The sequence below is a fragment of the Callospermophilus lateralis genome, chromosome 19 (assembly GCF_048772815.1).
Source record: "Callospermophilus lateralis isolate mCalLat2 chromosome 19, mCalLat2.hap1, whole genome shotgun sequence".
Taxonomy (NCBI): domain Eukaryota; kingdom Metazoa; phylum Chordata; class Mammalia; order Rodentia; family Sciuridae; genus Callospermophilus; species Callospermophilus lateralis.
Genome location: NC_135323.1, coordinates 13,300,495 through 13,320,371, shown reverse-complemented (window position 1 = coordinate 13,320,371; position 19,877 = coordinate 13,300,495). Strand labels below are relative to the sequence as shown.

The 19,877-nt window shown below is 47.6% G+C and overlaps 1 protein-coding gene across 1 annotated transcript in view; it reads left to right on the top strand.

Annotated features, from left to right (window-relative positions):
- Positions 1-217: 217 nt before the first annotated feature.
- Positions 218-19,877, top strand: part of Tmc7 (transmembrane channel like 7) — a 30,432-nt gene continuing 10,772 nt past the window's right edge. The window contains exons 1-8 of the mRNA XM_076840914.2: positions 218-325; positions 4,059-4,207; positions 7,718-7,885; positions 10,544-10,626; positions 14,471-14,616; positions 16,898-17,045; positions 17,921-18,094; positions 19,504-19,661. Coding sequence (XP_076697029.2) covers positions 4,078-4,207; positions 7,718-7,885; positions 10,544-10,626; positions 14,471-14,616; positions 16,898-17,045; positions 17,921-18,094; positions 19,504-19,661 — 1,007 coding nt within the window. The 5' untranslated portion in view covers positions 218-325; positions 4,059-4,077. The remainder of the gene's footprint in view (positions 326-4,058; positions 4,208-7,717; positions 7,886-10,543; positions 10,627-14,470; positions 14,617-16,897; positions 17,046-17,920; positions 18,095-19,503; positions 19,662-19,877) is intronic.

Here is a 19,877-nt window from a genome sequence, read left to right as displayed (position 1 = left end):
TCCTGGCCTCTGGGCTGATCTTCCAGCAGGTTTGGGTGTTGGCCCCCAGGCCTGCCGCAGTGAAGGGCGGTTTTCTTCTCTCCCCAGAGAATCAGTCGGTGGAAGGCTTCTCCTCGCCACCTGTGAACTTCCTGCAAGAATTGCCAAGCTACCGCTCGGTGGCCCGCAGGAGGACCACCATCCTTCCCCGGGACAAGCAGAGCGGCACCCTGCTGAAGCCCGCCGACTCCTACGGCTCCCACCTGGAGGGAGGCATCACCAAGAACCTCAGCAGCCAGTCCATCCGCAAGTACGCGCTCAACATCTCCGAGAAGCGGCGACTGAGGTGCGCCACCGCCGGGGGCTGCGCGGTGCTCAGCGCGGGGATGAGCTTGTTCCCTGGGAGTCACCGGACCTTGCTTCCTTAGGGCTGCTGCTGAGCGGTCACGAGACACCCAAACCCGCGGTAGCTCAGCAGATTATCAGCCTCCTCCTCCTGCTCCTCCTCCTCCTCCTCCTCCTCATGCTTCTCCTCCTCCTCCTTCTCCTCCTCCTCCTGATGCTCCTCCTCCTCCTCCTGATGCTCCTCCTCCTCCTGATGCTCCTCCTCCTCCTGATGCTCCTCCTCCTCCTCCTCCTGATGCTCCTCCTCCTCCTCTTCCTCCTCCTCTTCCTCCTCTTCCTTTTCCTCCTCCTCTCCCTCCTCCTCCTCCTCTTTTTCCTCCCCGTCCTCCTCCTCCTCTTCCTCCTCCTCCTCCTCCTCCTGCTCCTGATGTTCCTCTTCCTCCTGCTCCTCATGCTCCTCCCCCCTCCTCCTGCTCCTCATGCTCCTCCTCCTCCTCTTCCTCCTGCTCCTCCTCCTCAGTCCTGGGGATTGAACCCAGGGATGCTCTACCCCTGAGCCACATCCCCAGCTTGTTTCATTTTGAGACAGGGTCTCCTTAAGTTGCTGAGCCTGGCCTTGAATTTGCGATCCTCCTGCCTCAGCCTCTTGACAGCTGGGTTTCCGAGCCTGCGCCACCAGGCCTGGCTGAGAGAACTTGGTAGTCGGCCATCCCCACCATTCCTGTAGAATTCAAAGCCTGATTTTTCCCATTGGTCTGACACAGTGGCTGAAGTGGTATTTGTGCCTAACTCTTGATCTGAGGCCGCCCAGGGCAGTAGCATGGACATAGTGCATGGTGCCACACCCTGCCTTGTAGCTTTGCAGACCTGTGGTGGTTTTTATTTTATTTTGTTTCATTTTTATTTATTTAGTTGTTGGGCATGGAACCCAGGGTAATGCATTTTATTTAGAGACAGGGTCTCGCTGAGTTGCTTGGCGCCTTGCTTTTGCTGAGGCGGCTTTGAACTCAAGATCCTCCTGCCTCAGCCTCCCGAGCCGCTGGGATGACAGGATGACAGGCGTGTGCCACTGCTGAAATTGCATTTCCTTTTGCCCAGAAATTCCCGAGCTGGTTGTAGAAGTGGCACTGATAGAACCCAAGGGCAGGGCCAGGTCTGACTGATTCACAGCGAACCTTAGAACTTGGCGACCACAGGACACAGGACGGCAAAGTGATAACCCCGGAGCTACTAGCTCCTGTGCGTGACCCAGCGTTGCCATCCGGGCCCCTGGTTCCCTCTGACCTGTCCCCAGCCTGGGTTTCTCAGCCTCTGCACTGTTGGTCCTCCACCTGTAGGGCCGGGTGACTTGTTGTGGCCAGCCTTGTGGGACGAAGCCATATCCCTGGCCTCCACCTGCTGATGCCAATAGCGTCTTCCCCCCAGAGGTTGTGACAATCAAGAATGTCCCCAGATATGGCCTAATGTGCCCTGGGGTGGGGAAAATTGCCCCCAGTCGGAACTGCTAGTGGAGGGGTCGGTACTTTATCAACCCAACCACAGATCAGGCACTGGAGGCTCCTTTGAGGAAGGCTCGAGCCTCGCCCCTGGACAGGAGTCCCTGTCTGATGGAGCAGGACAGGCTGAAGGGAGGGGGGAGGCGGGTGCCACATGCTTGGGGACAAGCCAGTCACTGGTTGTGCTGCTCAAGTATGCTTCCCCACACTCCTCCCCTTCCCCCTCTTCCCTGCCGGCCTTGGGCACCCCCCCTTTCCCCTGTGTCCCCCGCCCCTCCACCACCTTGGCCTTGGGCTCCTCCTGTAGATCTCCCCAGGGAGCCGTGGGTGTGGGACCTCGGGGTGGCTGGACATTGTCTGCAAAGGCTACGATAACGTGGCAGACGCGGGCCCCACGTGGCCTCTGTCACACCCCTGGGCTCTGCTTTTGTAGGAGGACAGCAGACAATTCCTAGTGACCGCTGTGGCTGGGCCCCTGCAGCCCTGCATTTATCAGAAGACATGTTAATTTTTTAACATCTTTTAATTTTTTTTTAACCATTTAAAACCATGAAAGGCAGTCACAGCTCGCGGCTCGATGTGGTGCATGGGTCATTAACCGCTGATCCTGTCAGCCAGGGCATGTGCATTCATCGGCCAGGAAGTTTTGTCCCCAGGGCCCCAGAGGGCATTTGACAATGTGTGGAGATGTATTTAGTTGTCACAACGGAGGGATGAGCTCCTGGCATGGAGACAGTGGAGAGTGGGAATGCCACCAAGCCTCCTCCTGTGCGCAGGATGGCTCCCTGGTGAGGGACTGTCAGCCATGCGGGGCTGAGCAGCTGGTAGCGGCTCAGCTGGTGCCTGACTCACAAGGACACTGACGGAGGGGCTGACTGCGGGGCTGACCGAGGAGGCGAGACTGGTTTTAACAGCAGGACATACCAAGACCCTGAGGGCAGGGTCAGGAAATCGAGGGAGAGACCATGGGTAGGACAGAGGGGCCTCTGCCTGAGAGGACCTGGATGCTCACCGTAAGGAGGGTGCTGTTCATTCTGTGCATAGTGATGGGACATAAACCTAGACTGTATCTCTGACCTGTCTGTCTGTCTGTCTATGCACCTGAATGTAATCCACGCTCATGGGAAAGCAGTTTGCTTCCCGTGGATACAGGAGCAGTGCGTGTTTTTAATCCGGGTACTCTGGACTCTGCTCATCAGGGTACACATACTTAATGAGCACCTACTAAGTGCCAGGTGCCATGCTAGGTGCTGGGGATAGAGTGCTCAGCAAAGCAGGCCCCGGGCAGGATTGTCAGGAGCCTGCTGTGTGCCAAGCACGGAGGCCACAACCACAAATCCCACATATTCTTGAGCTTTAAAGAGCTTGTGGTGTAGAGGGGGAGACAGACATTGAACTACTGTACCACTGAGGAGGATGTGGTGTGGAAAGAAGGGGTGTCCTGAGTGGGAAGATGGGGAGCCTGACCTACTGAGGTGGAGGAACAGGTCAGATGTGGCTTCATAGAGTCTCTTTACTGGGTGCAGAGTAGCTGGCACGTGGATGTCATTGTGATAAAGTGACATCCCATAATACTGACCATTTAAATCACAAACAGTGCCTAATTCGGTGGTGCTAAGTGCATTGAAAGTGTTGTGCAGCTGTCATGGTTGTCCACTCCCAGAAATGGTTTCTCCAACCTAGTGGGAAACTCTGTACCTTTTAAACAGCCATATCCTCTTCCCCTCTCCCCAATCCTGGGCAACTGGGAACCTGCTTTCTGTGTCCATAAATCTGCCAGTTCTAAACATTCCATGTAAATGGAAACATACAGCAAGTGGCCTTTTGTGTTTGGAGTCATTTCAAGTTCTATCAGGTATCAGTACTTCGTATTTTTTCATGGCTGAGTATATTCCACTACATAGAGACAGACTACTTTTTGTTTATCTGTTTTTCCATTCATGGACTTTTGGGTTGTTTCCATCTTTTGGCTTTGAATAATGCTACTATGCACATTCAGAGTGAGTTTTTTATGTGAGAACCCTCTTTTCATTTATTCCCGGATCGTTCTTGGAAGTGGAATTCCGGGTCCTATGATAAGTCTGTGTTTAACATTTGGAGGAACAGCCAACTGTCTCCCATAGGGTCCAGGCCGAGCAGCTGATCACGAGGACCCTCTGATGGAGCCCTCCTCGATGCTGATGCCGAGGTCTGACGCTGTCGCTGTCATTGTCATGGTCATTTTTTTTTTTAATGCAGGGACATTCAGGAGACCCAGATGAAGTACCTGTCTGAGTGGGACCAGTGGAAGCAGTACAGCAGCAAGTCTTGGAAGCGGTTCCTCGAGAAGGCGCGCGAGATGACCACCCACCTGGAGCTGTGGCGCAAGGACATCCGCAGCATAGAAGGTACCTGGACCTGGCTCTGCACAGTCGGTCCCGCTGCAGGCGCCCGGGGCTGGGGGGCTGCCGGCCTCGCTCTCCCCAGGCTCAGCCGACAGGGAGCATTTCCTCCTGCAACAGACATGAGCAGCAAGCCACGCTTGGGCTTAGCAGGGCCTGTGGCACCGGGAGAAGACAGGGGTCCCTGCTCCGGAGTCGCCTGGGCGCAAAGCCCTCCGTGGGCAGCCCTGCGCGGTTTCTAGAGCTGTCGCGAGGTCGCAGTATCCACTGTGCTAATGGAGATGCTCAGGGTGTTCCTCTTGTTCCAGCCCAGATGTGTCGCTTGGGGTCACCGAACTGCGTGTCTGCATTTTTATACATTTATACCCAGTATTGAGGGACAGGGGTCAGAGGCAGCGCCACCCCGCCACAGCTGCCGGTGGCTATGGAAACCCCAGGAATCGCAGCTTCCCCAAGATGGGGAGGATTGGGGGCACAGCGTTAGAGTCACAGGGTACCGTAGATGGGGGGCTTCATAGATATAAATTTTGAGCCGGGCGCCGTGGCACACACCTGTAATTCCAGCGGCACTGGAGGCTGAGACAGAAGGATAGGAAGGAAGTTCGAGGCCAGTCTCAGCAACTTAGTGAGACCCTGTCTGGAATGAATGAATGAATGAGTGAGTGAGTGAATGAATAAATAAATACAAATAAAAGAAAGACAAAGGAAGAAAGAGGAATGTTTTTCTTTAGCGTTCTAGAAGCTGGACAAGCCTTGCTAAGTGCCCATCTGGCTCTGTGGGTGTTAAGAGGCTAGGAGACCCTGGAAGGGACCAGCTGGAGCCCCCTGATGTCTGTCCTTACAAGGGCACTGACCCCATCAGGAGGCCCCGCCCTCATGACCTCCTCCTTAATCACCTCCCCAGGTCCCACCTCCAACACCATCACCTTGAGGGGCTGGGGTTCCGGTATATGAAAATTGGAAGGGGCGGGATAATATGGGAATATTCAGTGCACAAAAACGAGAAGTTATGCCAAAAGATGAAATCAGAAATATTCAATATCTGGGTGACTTAGGCAAGCTGTGGGGGTGAGGCCTCTTAGGGTTACATAGTTTCTACCAAAACCCACAAGGATGTGCAAGCACCAGCTCACACTGCTAAGGCGGAAACTTTGTAAAGGTGTTCATAAGAAATGCGGCAGGGTAAGTATGGAAGAATTGATTGCTTCCATTATTCCTATTAAAAAATATAACAATTGGCCATCTTTTACCTTAGGTGATATATTACCTTTCATTGATTGATTTGTTTAGTTTTGTACTGGGATAGAACCCAGGGTCACTTTACCACTGAGACACATCCCTAGCCCTTTTTTATTTTTGATGTTTGAGACAGAGTCTCACTAAGTTGCTTAGGGCCTCATTAAGTTGCTGAGGCTGGCCTCAAACTTGTGATCCTCCTGCCTCCGCCTCCCATGACAGGTGTGAGCCATAAAGGGGCTTCATAGGTTCCCTTAAAACTTTAACCACACACTCTGTACTTTTTTCTCTTTGAGACTTAAGCATCGTTTGTTTGGAATGCAATCCTAGAAGCTAGTCTTTGTTCGTCTTTATGAACCAGGTGTTGTGTTACACGTTTACTCGTCTGATCTCAGTGCTCACAGTCACCCTTCCAGGAGGTAGGCATCACTTGCTTGGCTCAGAGGAGTTAAGGCACTTGTGCCAACTCGCTCAGCCTGGCTGAGGCAGGGCTGGGCTTCCGACAGCCTGGCGTTAGCTCGGTCAGGAAATGACGTGTGTGCTAGAGGGTAGCTTCTCCCTGGGGAACTGGGACTTTGATTTTCTCCTGTTGCTCTTCTGCTCCTGACGTTCCTTGGCTGGCTGGGTGTTCCTTTGGCAGGGATCGAAGGTGTCACTCATTTCCTCTGACAAGGTCTCTGGGCGTGGGAGGCAGAGCTTGAGTCATGTACCTTTAGTCTCCGGAGGTAAGTTCTTCGCCCCACCAAGAACAAGCATGCTCACTCCGGATGCTGCCCACCCTGCTCAGCCGTTTACCTGGTAGGAGGCTCGGTCAGTGTGATTGACGGCAGGAAGAAAGAAGAAAATCATGCTCATCCCAACAGAGGCGGGACAACCCTCCACCCACCTCACTTCTCATTCCAACCAAATGAGAACCAGATGAGACCTTTCGCAGTCTTTTTAAAGTCTATGGGAATTCGACAGCAGATACCAGATTTAATGAAAAATCAAAAAACTTGCCCCCTTGAGATTGAGAATGAAGGAAAGGTGCTCATGATCCCAGATTCTACTCAGGGTCATCCAGGATGTCCTACCCGGTTCAACACAATGGGGTTCAAAGGGATAATAATTGGAAAAGAAGAAATAAAACACCATCCTTTTCTTGGCAGATGACATGGTATGGATATAGAAAGTAAGAAAGCAATTATCAGACTTAACCCTTATTAGCCTTGACCTGTGAATTTAGCAAGATTGTTCATTTAACATGCTTTGTATATAAAATCAGTTGTATCGATTAACTATATTAAATTGTATTTCTAGGGCTGGGGATGTGGCTCAAGCGGTAGCATGCTGGCCTGGCATGCCTGCGGCCAGGGTTCGATCCTCAGCACCACATACAAACAAAGATGCTGTGTCCGCCGATAACTAAAAAATATTGAAATTCTCTCTCTTTAAAAAAAAATTGTATTTCTAGATACCAGCAAAAATATTTAGAAAATGAATTTTAGTGATGTAATTTATAATAGCACCCAAAGTCATATCTATAAACGTATCTAAAGAAAAGTGTATAATAATTATGTGCAGAAAACGATAAAATATTATTGAGAGAAACTAAAGAAAACCTATATACCATGCTCATGGGGCAGACGATTCCACATTACCACTTCTCCTCATGTCATCTCAGCAGTGTGTGGGAGTGGGAGTGTGAGTGTGTGTGTGTGGAAATGAATAAAGGAGAAAAACTATGATCATCCCAGCAGGTGAAAAGAAAGCATTGATCTGAAATTTATATTGAAATGCAAAATGTCAAGGATACAGACCTAGGGCTGTCATAAGGAAGAACTAGCTGAAAGATGCCCTGTTCCACATGTGGAGTTTTACTATAAAGGTGCCACAATTAAGACAGTCTGGTATTTGAGGTAAGGATAGACCCGTGGAACAGGACAGAGTTCAGAAAAATGTACGTGCATATATCTGAACTGATTTCCAAAAGTGGGGGGATCCTTCGGTGCTGTTGAGTCAACCAGATATTCACATAGGAAAAGACAGGGCGACCTTCCCCATCTTTACACGGTTCTTAAGTGTTTGGTTCAAGGTTGAGTAGGTCTGTGTGTGAGTGATGCAAACACTGGACATTAGAGCTTGAAAGGCAGCCGTAGAAGAAGAAAATGTTCTTTCCCTCTGCACCCTGCCAGCAATCCTTCATCTTCAGCTTTGCTGGCTGATTGAATCTCCTGTGTGTAGTAGATCAATACTCCTGATGAATGATGTCCAAATTTCTTTTCTTTTTTTTCCCCCCAGGGAAATTTGGCACTGGAATTCAGTCCTATTTTTCCTTCTTGAGGTTCCTGGTGTTGCTGAATTTGGTGATATTTCTGATCATCTTTATGCTGGTCCTGCTCCCTATCTTGCTGACCAAATACAAGATCACTAACAGCACCTTTGTGCTCATTCCGTTCAAAGATATGGGTGAGTTTGAGGCCTGGGTTACTATGATGCCTGCTCTTTTCACTGTGAACTCGATACAGAGCTTCCTATATGAGGAATCTTCATTCTGAGTCTTAGGTGACTGTATTTAGTCAGGATGAGTGAGATTGTGCTGCAGAAACAAATGACCCCCATAGCCCTCAGTGCCTAAATAACTCCAAAGGTTTATTTCTCACTCACAGTCCTTCTCTATCATGGGTTGGTGGTCTACACTCTGGAGCCCAAGCTGATGGGGCTGTCTCGCTACCTGGCCATAGTCACTGTGGCTCAGGGGGAAAGTACTGGCTCCTGATGCTTCTGCTTGGAGATGCCACGTGGCCATATTTCTGCCATATTTCATTGGACAAAGCAGGATACTCAGCCACTCCAGAATACATCAGGGCATTTGGGAGGAGCAGTGCAGGGTAGGAAAATGGAAATGTTTAGCAAACATAATGTAACGTCCTCCAGGACTTTAAGGTTTTAATCTCTGTTAAGGGTCATGCTCAGGGTCTTCATTCCTTGAACAAATATTCATGGAGCACCGACCGGCATGTGCTGGATGAGAGCCAGCCACTGGTACTTCAGCAGACAGTTCCTGTCTTCATCCACAGCATCTGTGTGCTCTGGCAGTAGATAAGCTGTGTGAAATTACAGCACACGATGAACTACGCAACATGAATTTGGCCCTGGCAGGGCAAAGAGTAGGGTGCTAGGTTGAACACCGGGTCACCGGAGGCTGAAGGATCCCCAGATCCCTGTCTGAAGGCAGAGCCTCTAAGCAGAGCCCCGGGGGATGGGGTAAGGAAGAGGCAGCTATTGAAGGACAGGCAGAACCTCAGGCAGAGGAATGGGTTCTGCCAAGGCTCAGAGACGGGAAATAAGCTGGCGTCTCAGAGGGGCTGGAAGCCTGGCGTGCCAGCTGGCAATCCTGCACAGGGCAGGGCTGGCTGGGAAGCAGCTTAGACGTCATCTGTGTCTGGCTTTTCTTTCTTTTTTGTTTTGTAAGCTGACTGCCTGTTGAACTCTGCCCTGGAGCCTTAGGTATAGGTAATGGGTGGGCGTGGCCAGGTTCCAGGAATACCTTATTAACAACCGAGGGCAGCCGGTTGCACTTGGCTACGGACTTCTAGGCTGGAGAATAGTGAGGAAGCCGCAGCAGGCCTGACTCACAAGAGAGAGATGGCGTCTCCTCTGTCTACCTTCCTGGGCTCATGCAGCCTTTTGAGCACCTTATCTACACCCAACTGCTGCTAGTCTTTCTCTGCCATTGGTGGTGAGCTTTCCAAGGGCAGGAAACACCTCTTATTTATGTTTTTATCTCCAACATCTACCTAGGGCACAGTGGTGAAGAAATGTTTGTTGAATGAATACACAAACACACTCATGTTACAATTATAAGATGGTAGAGCTGGAATTGGTTTTGGGGGAACTGATTCATCATCTTTATTTGATTTATTTATTGGTACTGAGGATTGAACCCAGGGGTCTTAACCACTGAGCCACATCCCCAGGTCCCTTTTTTAATATTTCATTTAGAGACAGGGTCTCACTGAGTTGGTTAGGGCCTCGCTATTGCTGAGGCTGACTTTGAACCTCTGCTCCTCCTGCCTCAGCCTCCTTAGCTATTGGGATTGCAGGCGTGCACCACCGCACCTGGTAATGCCTTTATTTTAACAAAGAGGAAACCAAAGCCGTCCAAAAGAGGTGGAAGATTGGATTCTTTCCCTGAATTCGTCACTTTCCTGTAAGTGTGACTTTAGAGTGACTCCCACTGTGGGTAATGAATTCTTCCCATATCATGGCTATTGACCCTGGCTGCATGACTCATTTTGTCTAGTGAAGTGCTGACTTGAAATGCCCTCTTGTTGGGTCCCTGAGACATACTATGAGAAGAGCATGCCCCAGGTACACCCATGCCTCTTCAGCCCAGGCCCCAGAGTGAGGTTCTGTGGAATAGATCTGAATCCAACAAACGCTCAGCCTAAATCAGCTAAATGAACTGCAGCTGCAAGCCCACAAGTGAGACAACAAACTTTTGACTTTTTTGGTCACTGAGACTGTGAGATCATTTGTTACGCAGTGGTAGCTGACACATGCATCAGGGGAGGGAGGGAGTGGTCCGAGCATACGGTAGTATCACTAAAACCGGTGGTAGGATTCTGTTCAATAATTACAGATCTGTAAATATATGGATTTTTAATGAAACTGAAGGGATGATACAGATGTAAAAGATCTTATATATCAGCTGTGCTTAAAATGGGATAACAGTTCTGTCAATCACATACCTCAAAGCATGTACAAACACGAACACAGAAGCACGAGACACACAAGCAGAAAGTGTTCTAAATGTGAACTCAGTACAAAATGCACAGAAAAGATATATGGCCTTAAAGTCCAGGAAGAATCATGAAGGAACTGCTAGAAAGAGAAGCAGGAGAAAAATAGAAATAAAAATAAATGTTATCATATTTAGATGCTTTGGGTTTGGAAATAGAAAATCAGAAAGGTATGCACACATGCATGTGCAGATATGCAAATCTCTGAGACATGTCTAAATGTGCACAGTTACGTGCTGATGCACACAAATTGCCACAGAGGAAGGAGTCCCAGAGACCGCAGACTGTCGCCAACCCACCTTCTTGCTTTTGTGTCTTGCAGATATCCAGTGTACCATATACCCCATAAGTAGTTCTGGACTTATCTACTTTTACAGTTACATCATAGACTTGCTTTCTGGCACTGTAAGTATTTAACCCAACCTTCTTTTGGACCCTTCCAAATGCTAGAAGGGGGTTGACGTAAAGCTCGGTTTCCTGCATGTCCACGGTGAGAGCCAAACACCAGTGTGGACGCCTCACCCGGTGGAAGAAGCAGGTTTGTGGTGACCTGCTGGGACCCACGGGAAATGCGTTTTGTGACTCTCAGCCGTGTCCTTTTCCCCTTGTCCCTGACACCTTCATATTGATCCACAACAAGAGGCTGAGTTTGCCCACAGAAAGAAGGTTCAGAGAGAACGGAGCTGGAGAGAGCCGACTGATTCCTCTGACCCTGGAAAGTTCAGGGCGTGGCTGAGGCTCCTGTACCCAGAAGCCCCACAAGGAGACGTGGGATTTGCAGACTCAGAGCACACGTGGCCACCTGCCCGTCACAGGCACACACACACGGTGCACACGTGTGGACATACACAGATCCCTGGAGATCCCTTAAATATTTATCGATCCCAGGCCAATCCCTTGGCTTCAGATGAAGTAAATCTTATTTCCAGGCCCTGGGGACTTTTGCCCTTGTAGGTTTCATGTAGTTGGGTAAGTTTTTTATGGTCTGTGAGCCAAGGCTTTGGAGAGGAGAAGAGAATGTGTACTTTTGTTTCTATTAAATATTTACTTACTTAATTACTTAGATAATGTGAGACTGCTGCATAGTTGTTGTGAAAAAGAATGTATACAGAGTGAAAGTGCCTCCCCCCGCCACCAGAGGGCAGCAGACCTTCCACACCAGGATTTGCCCTCTCCCTGATCTTTATACACTTCAGGGTCTTTTCTTTTTTGGTACCAGGGATTTAACCAGGGGCACTTAACCACTGAGCCACATCCCCACTCCTATTTTGTATTTTATTTAGAGACAGGGTCTTGCTGAGTTGCTTAGTGCCTCACTCTTGCTGAGGCTGGCTTTGAACTCGCCATCCTCCTGCCTCAGCCTCCCGAGCTGCTGGGGTTACCTGCTGTGCACCACTGAGCGCAGCCCACTTCATGGTCTTGCTTGCTGTTTCATGGTATGGATTTTTCACGTCCCCTGTTGATGGATATCAGGTTGCCTCTGTTTTTCCCCTTGGAAAACAACGCCGTGGGGAACATCTCTCTGCTGCCTGCCCTGTTCCTACTTTCCTTCTGTGTGGCCTCTTCCCTTCCTTGGCATGTCCCTGCCACCCACGGAGGTATCTGAGGTGTCCCTTCCTTCACACCATAAGAAGAATCTTCTATCCTTTTTTTTTTTTTGCAAAGGATACCTTTGGGGTTGGAAAATAAATCCTGTTTTATTTTTTTTTTGTTGTTGCTGGGCTTTGCATGCTAACAAGGCCTCTACCACTGAGCTATACCCCCAAGCCTGTTTTTTTTTTTATTTTCTTAAGTTGCATTGAGATAACATCCACTCAGTCACTTCAAACATACAGTTGAATGGTTTTCGGTATGATCAGAGGCATGCTATGATCACCACAGCCCATTTTAGAACCTTTTCATTACCTCAAAAAGAAAGCTCATACCTCTTAGCTGTTACCTCCCAGTCTCCAAATCAGCACTGGGCAGTCCTTAATATACTTCTGTCTCAAAAATGCCTATTTTGGAATCTGCTCAGTGGTAGAGTGTTTGCCTAGCATTCACAGAATTCTGGGTTCAATCTCCAGAACTGAAAAGAAAAAAAAAATTACACAGAACAAAAAATAAACAGATGGAATCATATACTACGTGGCCTTTTGTAAATGACTTCTTTCACTTGCTGTCACATTTTCAAGGTTCATGCAGGCTGCAGAGGTCAGCACCTTGTTCCTTTTCCTGGTGCAATATCCTGTTGAAGGATGTGTCTATGGAGGAAGTCTGCATGGTGTGCATCTGCTCAGGATGGATGTTGGAGTTGTTTCCATCTTTGATCTGCTATGCATAGTGCTGCCATCCTGTGGACATATGCATTCATTCCTCTTGGGTAGATACCCAAGGAATGGAACCACTGGGTCCCAGGGTTTAGCATTTTGAGAAACTACCCCTCCTCCAAAGTACCTACACTACCTTGCAATCTTCCCAGTAGAGCATGAGCGTTCCAGTTTCTCCATATCCTTATCAACACTTGTCTTTATCTGTCCTTCTCATCCTAGCCATCTTAGATTGTGTGAAGTGGTATCTCTTTGTGGTTTTGATTTTTATTTCCCTCATGACTAATAACACTGAGCATCCTTCCATGAGCTCAGTGGCCATTTCTGCATCTTTTATTTTTGACAAGCATCTATCTGGATTCTTTGCTTGTTTTAAAATTGGATTATCTGTCTTTTGATTGTTGAGTTATGGGTTATTTTTTTTAAACAATGTTCAAAGTGTATTTTTTTCTTAGTTGTAGATGGAGACAGTACCTTTATTTTGTTTATTTATTTTTATGTGGTGCTGAGGATCAAACCCAGTGCCTTACATGTGAGAGGCAAGTGCTCTACCACTGAGCCACACCCCAGCCCCAAGTTATGAGTTCTTTATATACGCTAGATACAACTCTTGAAGCATAAATGTTTTTAATTTTGCTGGTGAATTTTTAAAATTTATGTTTTTTTTTTCTTTTATTGCTTGTGCTTTGGGTGTCCTTAAACATTCATTGCTAAATCTAAGGCATGAGGATTTTTATTTTTATCGTGGTAAACACATAGCAGAAAACTCACCATCTTAACCACTTTTAAGTGTAAATGCAGAACTGTCAAGGTTATCCACATTGTTGCCCAACAGATCTCTACCAACTTTCTCATCTTGCAAATCCGAAATTCTATATTCATTAAACAAGTGCCCCTTTGCCCTTCCCCCAAGTCCCTGGGATCCACCATTATACTTTGTGTGTCTGTGAATTTGACTACTCTAGAGACTTCATATGAGCAGGAATCCTGCAGTCCTTGTCTTTTTGTGACTGGATTATCCCACTTAGCATAATTTCCCTAAGGTTTGTGTGAGTTGTCGCACGTAGAATTTCCTGCCTTCCCAAGACTGAGTCAGATTGCATTTGCTATCACTTGTTCAGGGTTATGAAGATTCAGTTCTCTGTTTTCTTCTAAACACTTTATGGTTTGGGCTCTTTCCTTTGGTCTATTTTAAGCTAATTTTCACATGCAATGTGAGGTCGAGGTCCAATTTGCATGTGATTAGTTCATGGTCTCAGTGTGATTCATTGAAAAGACTGCTGTTTCCCCTTATCAAAAAAAAAAAAAAAATCAACTGGCTGTAGATATATTGGTTCATTTCTGGACTCCAGGTTTATGCCGTTGACGAACGTGTCTGTTCTTATTGCCAATGCCGCACCGTTGTGGTCACTGTGGCTCTGTAGTAAGTCTGGAACTGGGTTCTTTCTTTTCCAAGGTTCTTCTGCGTCTCTTGCAGCTTCCTGTAAACCATAAGATCAGCTTGCCATTTCTACAAAGAAGCCAGCTGGGATCCCACAGGGTCTGTGTTGTATCTGTAGATCCTTTTATAGAGTATCATCATGGATCTCCTGATCCAGGAACATGGGATGTTTTCCTGTTTACTTTGATTTTTTTTCCCCCAACAATGATCTATAGTATTTAGAGTATAAGATTTGCACTTCTGTTATTTTTTTTTTTCTTTTTTGGTGCTGTGGCACAAATTTATTTTGAATGATTCACCCCATATTTTTATGCTTGGGCTTTGCCTTATTCTCCAGACCCTAACTGAGGACCCCCTGGTGTCCTGGGGCTCTTCTGATGTCTAGGGATATAGAGATGAACAAAGACATGGGATGTGAGTTCCTTGAGTTTGAAACTACTCTTCTGGTTGCCTGCCCTGAGCTCACCGGGCCAACCTCATGTCCTTGACTTGATTTCAGGGTTTCTTGGAGGAGACCAGCCTCTTTTATGGACATTACACCATCCATGGTATAAAGTTCCAGAACTTCACCTATGATCTGCCCTTGGCTTACCTGATAAGCACAATTGCCTACCTGGCCCTGAGCCTCCTTTGGATCGTGAAAAGGTAGGTTTACTCTGTCATTGCCTTTAAAAAAAGAAATAAAAATTACTGTTGGTGGCTGGAGTCTCTTAGGACTCTGTGGACTCTGTTGCCCAAAAGATGAGCAGAGTCCGGGCTGGGCTTTGTAGGGAAGCCCTGGAGGAAAAGGAAGTCAGGATTGGGAGCCTGAGTAGCTGCCTGCAGTTCTTCAGTCAACTGTTACTGGACACATTTGACAACTTCATGTCCATTGGCTTGCAAGTGGCGGAAACCCAACTCTGTCTCACTGGGACAGAGGGGAATTGAGTGGCATCTTGAGATTCAAGGAGGGCAAGAAACTCAACTACAGGAAGGACAAAGACATAGCTATTGCTTAGGAACAGTAACAAAAGGAAGGGCTCCCTCATCTCTGGGTCTCTTGCGTCTCTCGCTTAAGTGGTGAGAGAGAGGGTGTCTCAGTTTCCGCTGATCTCTGACGCCCTGGGTCACAGGTGTAGGAATTCTTTGAAGAGACTTGTTGGCCCTTTTTCATTTGGGTGCCTAATTGTAACCCTCCATCGGTGGCCATTTGTAATCAGACTGTCTGCGATGGGCCACCATTGATTCAAGTGCCCAGGCTTCTGACCTGTCCACTGTGGCCAGGGGGCCTGGAACTGTAGGACAGCATGGCATTTTTCCAAGTGTCTTAGTGAGAGCAGTTCCCAAGAAAAGATAGGAATATCATTTCCTTTAGTTATTCAGTCAACAACTGTCCTGCAAGGTGTAATGGTCCCAACCCAACAGAGGTGTATTTCTGGAGCCGACATGAGACTTGCTTAATTAGGGAATCTCAGGGTATGAAATCATTTAGGAACGTACATTTTGGGGAAAGCCCCTTAATAAGTGGTTCTGATGCAAAGTCCTTGCTGTGATTCTTTGGCAGAATGACCCACCATGGTCATCCCTTCTATTTCTGTTGTTCTCATACCTCCCTAAGAAATCCTAAATGACAGGCATTTCATCTACGAGGACGGTGTGTGCTCTTTGGTGTTTTTATGTCATCAAGTGCCAACGTATATATATTTTTTTTTCATGAAAGCATTTGATTGAATAACAATTATGAAATGTGTGACAGACTTGCCTCTGGTTTAATCAGGTGCTCATTAAATATTTGCCTTCTTTAAATCATTTATTCGTTCATCTATCCATCAGTTAGCTAAAGTATGGTCCTGGCGTGGTGGATAGAAACGTGCCGAGACAGCCAGGACACCTGCCTTCAAGGAATTTAAAACTCACTCCGAGTAACGGACTGTAAACAATAAACAGATAAACAGGCAAATTGCAGATTAGGTTCATTGCTGTGAAGGAAATGAAAGGGACCAATGTGACGCGGGGATCGCAGCTTTAGAGGGGGAGATAAGGAATCACAGGACATTTGAACTGAAATCTGAAGGATGATGCGTGAGTCAGTTTTCCCTTACTGTGAAAAAAACAGAAAAATACCTGAGACAGGTGACTTAAATGGAGGAAAGGTTTGTTTTGGCTCATGGTTGTTCGGCCCTGTTAGCTGCAGTCTGTGGCAGTACGGGACATCGCGGCGGGAGCACATGGTGGAGAGTGACCTAACCTCCTTCCACTGGGCTCCACCTCCTCAGGGCTCTACCTCCCAGTAGCTCCAGGGACTTGGGACCAAGCAGCACATGAGCGTCCGAGGGACACTCTAGATCCAAATCATGGCTGATAGGAAGGAGTCAGCCATGGGAAGAGTTGGGAGGAACCCTGGAGAGAGTTCTGGGAACTTCTAAGAGCCAAGCCCCCGAGGCAAGAGGAGGAGGGATTCATGTGTTTATGGAAAGGAGAGGAAACCATTGCAGTTTTATAACAGAGTGGCCACATGATCGGAGAGATTGTAGAACTAGATCATGTCACATCTATAGGCCGTAGCAGGAGGTTGGACTTTGGGGGCTGGGGACGTAGCCCAGTTGGTAGCGTGCTTGTCTCACATGCACAAGGCCCTGGGTTCAATCCCCAGCACCACAACAGGAAAAAAAAAAAAAAAAGATTTTAACTTTACTCGAAGTAGATGTATAAAAGTTACTAGATGATAGAATTTACTAGATGTATAAAAGAGGACTATTTTCAACAATGGTATATGTGATCAGCTGTGATGTACATTTAGAATGGTCCAAAACTCGGCCATATCAAAATGGGCCCCCCGTACAGCCATGTCTAACTTCTTATTTCTCATTTTGGATGAAGCGCTTTATTCATGGGCCTGTACTTTGCTGCAGCTGTTATAAGGAGGATGTCTGTGTTTGGGGGTCAGGTCGGTGGAAGGGTTCAAGATCAACCTGATTCGGAGTGAGGAGCACTTCCAGAGTTACTGCAACAAGATCTTTGCCGGCTGGGACTTCTGCATCACCAACCGCAGCATGGCGGACCTGAAACACAGCAGCTTGCGGTATGAGCTCCGAGTGAGTGCTGCTGGGTTTCCCCAGGGGGGGGCGGGGGTCCTCATCAGCCAGGTCAGGCCTTGGGAGGCTGCTTGCAGCTTTTAGAGGTTCCAGACGGGGCCCACCTGACTCAGGTGCTTAGCCTGCTTCCCGTCTGTCATCACCAAGGCTCTTGGGAGCAAACGGCTCATCAGCGTTGATTACCTTGAACCCACATGGGTTCCGGTGAATGGGGCCGAGGAAGGGAGGCAGGGAGCCAGTGAGTTTCTTCCCTTGTATCTGACACTGTTATTTCCCCACTCGATGAAAGCCTGTCATCAATGTTACTTGTGCCAAGAAATGGGACGAAGGAGGGAATGCTATAATGATAGGGTAGAGTGGAGAGATTATGAGAAAGTACAAGAGAATTTCCAAATTAAGAAGGAGAAAAGAGGAGTAATGAAGAACATTTTGGTAAAATCCACCCGAAAAAAATGGAGCCAAAACCCAAAGCTCAATAAGGTAATTGGGGCAGGAATAAAATCAAATGTATTATTTCTTACACTAAATGTGAACACATCAAATTTTCCTATTGAAATCAGAGACTACCAGATGGACCTAAAAAATAGCATCCACCTATGTGCCGTTTAAAGAAATGTGTGAGTAATGTCATTAATAAATTAATGGTTTGGTTTACATATTTATTGTAAAGCCTAATTTCTGTCTTACATAAAAGGCTCTGCCTTGATATAGGCCATTAATAGACATAAAATGTAGCTGGGCTTAGTCTGGGAAGGTGTCTTCGGGGCTGTGAATATTTAACGGAAGTTGTAAATGGATGGGGAGGGTATCACCGTATCCATTCCCTAATGTCTCTGTGTCTCAGTGCTCACAAATGAGCTTTCTCTGGTCCTCAGGCAGATCTAGAGGAAGAAAGAATACGGCAGAAAATAGCAGAAAGGACCTCAGAAGAAACGATACGCATTTACTCTTTGAGACTGTTTTTGAACTGTATTGTTCTGGCTGTTTTAGCAGCATGCTTCTATGCCATCTACATAGCAACTATCTTCTCCCAAGAACACATGAAGAAGGTAAGCCCCCCCCCGCCCCCACCACGAGAGTCAATTTAATGTGCCCTCTGGGTGCCCTGGTGTGGGGCATTATGTGACGTGCAAACCCGAGTGGTCGATGCCCACGTCATTTCTGCATACACATGGAGATTGAAGTTTGACTGATCGAGAACTGAAAATCCGAGGTGATCAGTGTCCGCTTTTAAGAGAAATTTTAGAAAGCATCTAAAGTTGTTTTCGAGATATCCCATTCTTCCAGAAAGTCACGATATTCGAATTCAGGCTGAACTGCTTGCATTTGATCCCTCTTCTACTCACTAGCTGGAGCCTCAGTTTACCTAAAATCGTAGCGGTTTTAAAAATCCAGGTTGAGCTGGGCACAGCGGCATGAATCTGTAATCCCACCTACACAGGAGGCTGAGGCAGGAGGATCTCAAGTGTGAGGTCAGTTTGGACAACATAGCAAGATTTTGTCTCAAGATAAAATAAAATTTAGAAGTCTGGGGGTGTGGCTAAGAGGCAGAACACTCCTGGGTTCCGTCCCTTTAGTAACACACACACACACATACACCCACACACACACACACACAGTCCAAGTTGGTCTAGCAGCTCTGCTTTGTGAAATCAATCATCAGGGCCCAGGGCCATCCACCTGGTGGCTCTGCCATCCAGAGGGTGTGGTCCTCCTCTGCAAGTTCAGATAGCGCCCCACCACGTCCACAATCTAGCCAGAGGGAAGAGAGAGAAGGAGCTGGGGAGAGTGCAACTTCAGGGTCACTACCTGGAGTTGGACTTAAAATTTCCACTCCTCTTCCTTGGCCAGAGTTTAATCACTTGGCTGCACCTAGCTACAAGGAAGCCTAAGCCGTTTAGGTGGTTTTTTTGTTTGTTTATTTGTTTGGTTCTGGAGATTGAACCCAGGGGTGCTTTCCCACTGAGCCACATCCCCAGCCCTTTTTTTATTCTTTATTTTGAGGCTGGCTTCAAACTTGCCATCCTCCTGCCTCAGCCTCTCGAGTCTCTGGGATGGCAGGCGTGCGCCACTGCATCCTGCTGCAATTTAATCTTTGTCCTGGACAGCTGCACCTGCACAGGTGGCCAAGTAACCTGTTACTAGGGAAGAAGGAGAAAGCGGCTGTTACAATTCCAATCAGTACTGCATCCTTGAAAATATTTTAAATTCCCCGTTCATACAGAATGCATGGATTTTTAAAAATCCTTAGCACGTCCAATAGCGCTCATTTTTCTTCTGGCATGGCACTAGGTATCTGAACATCAAAGGAAGGAGATGGCTTGTGTTTATAGGCCATGTTGAAGGGCAGGTCTCTTATGTTTGTGTGCCCAGTAGGCCTAGTTGAGTGTTTTCAGTTCATTCATGTTGCCATGTCTTTTATCATATTACTGACCAGTACGCTTGATTGTCTTTCTAGGAAATCGACAAGATGGTTTTTGGAGAGAACCTCTTGATATTGTACCTACCATCCATTGTGATCACGCTGGCCAATTTTATCACCCCCATCATCTTCGCCAAGATCATCCACTACGAGGACTACTCCCCAGGCTTTGAGATCCGGCTGACCATTCTGAGGTAATGCTGGTGGGTATGCTGGGCAGGCCACCGACTGCCGTGGCAGACGATGCCAATCAGTGGTGGCACACGTTCCTGCTGAGCTGGGTCCTCCTTAATCTTCACGAAGGAATGAATTTGTCCATGCAGTGAAACCTCTTTGACTTCAGAGTCTACCTATCAGTATTGTACTTTCGGTCCATGTGTGGCTTATTTTGACAGCTGAGGGGACAGGAT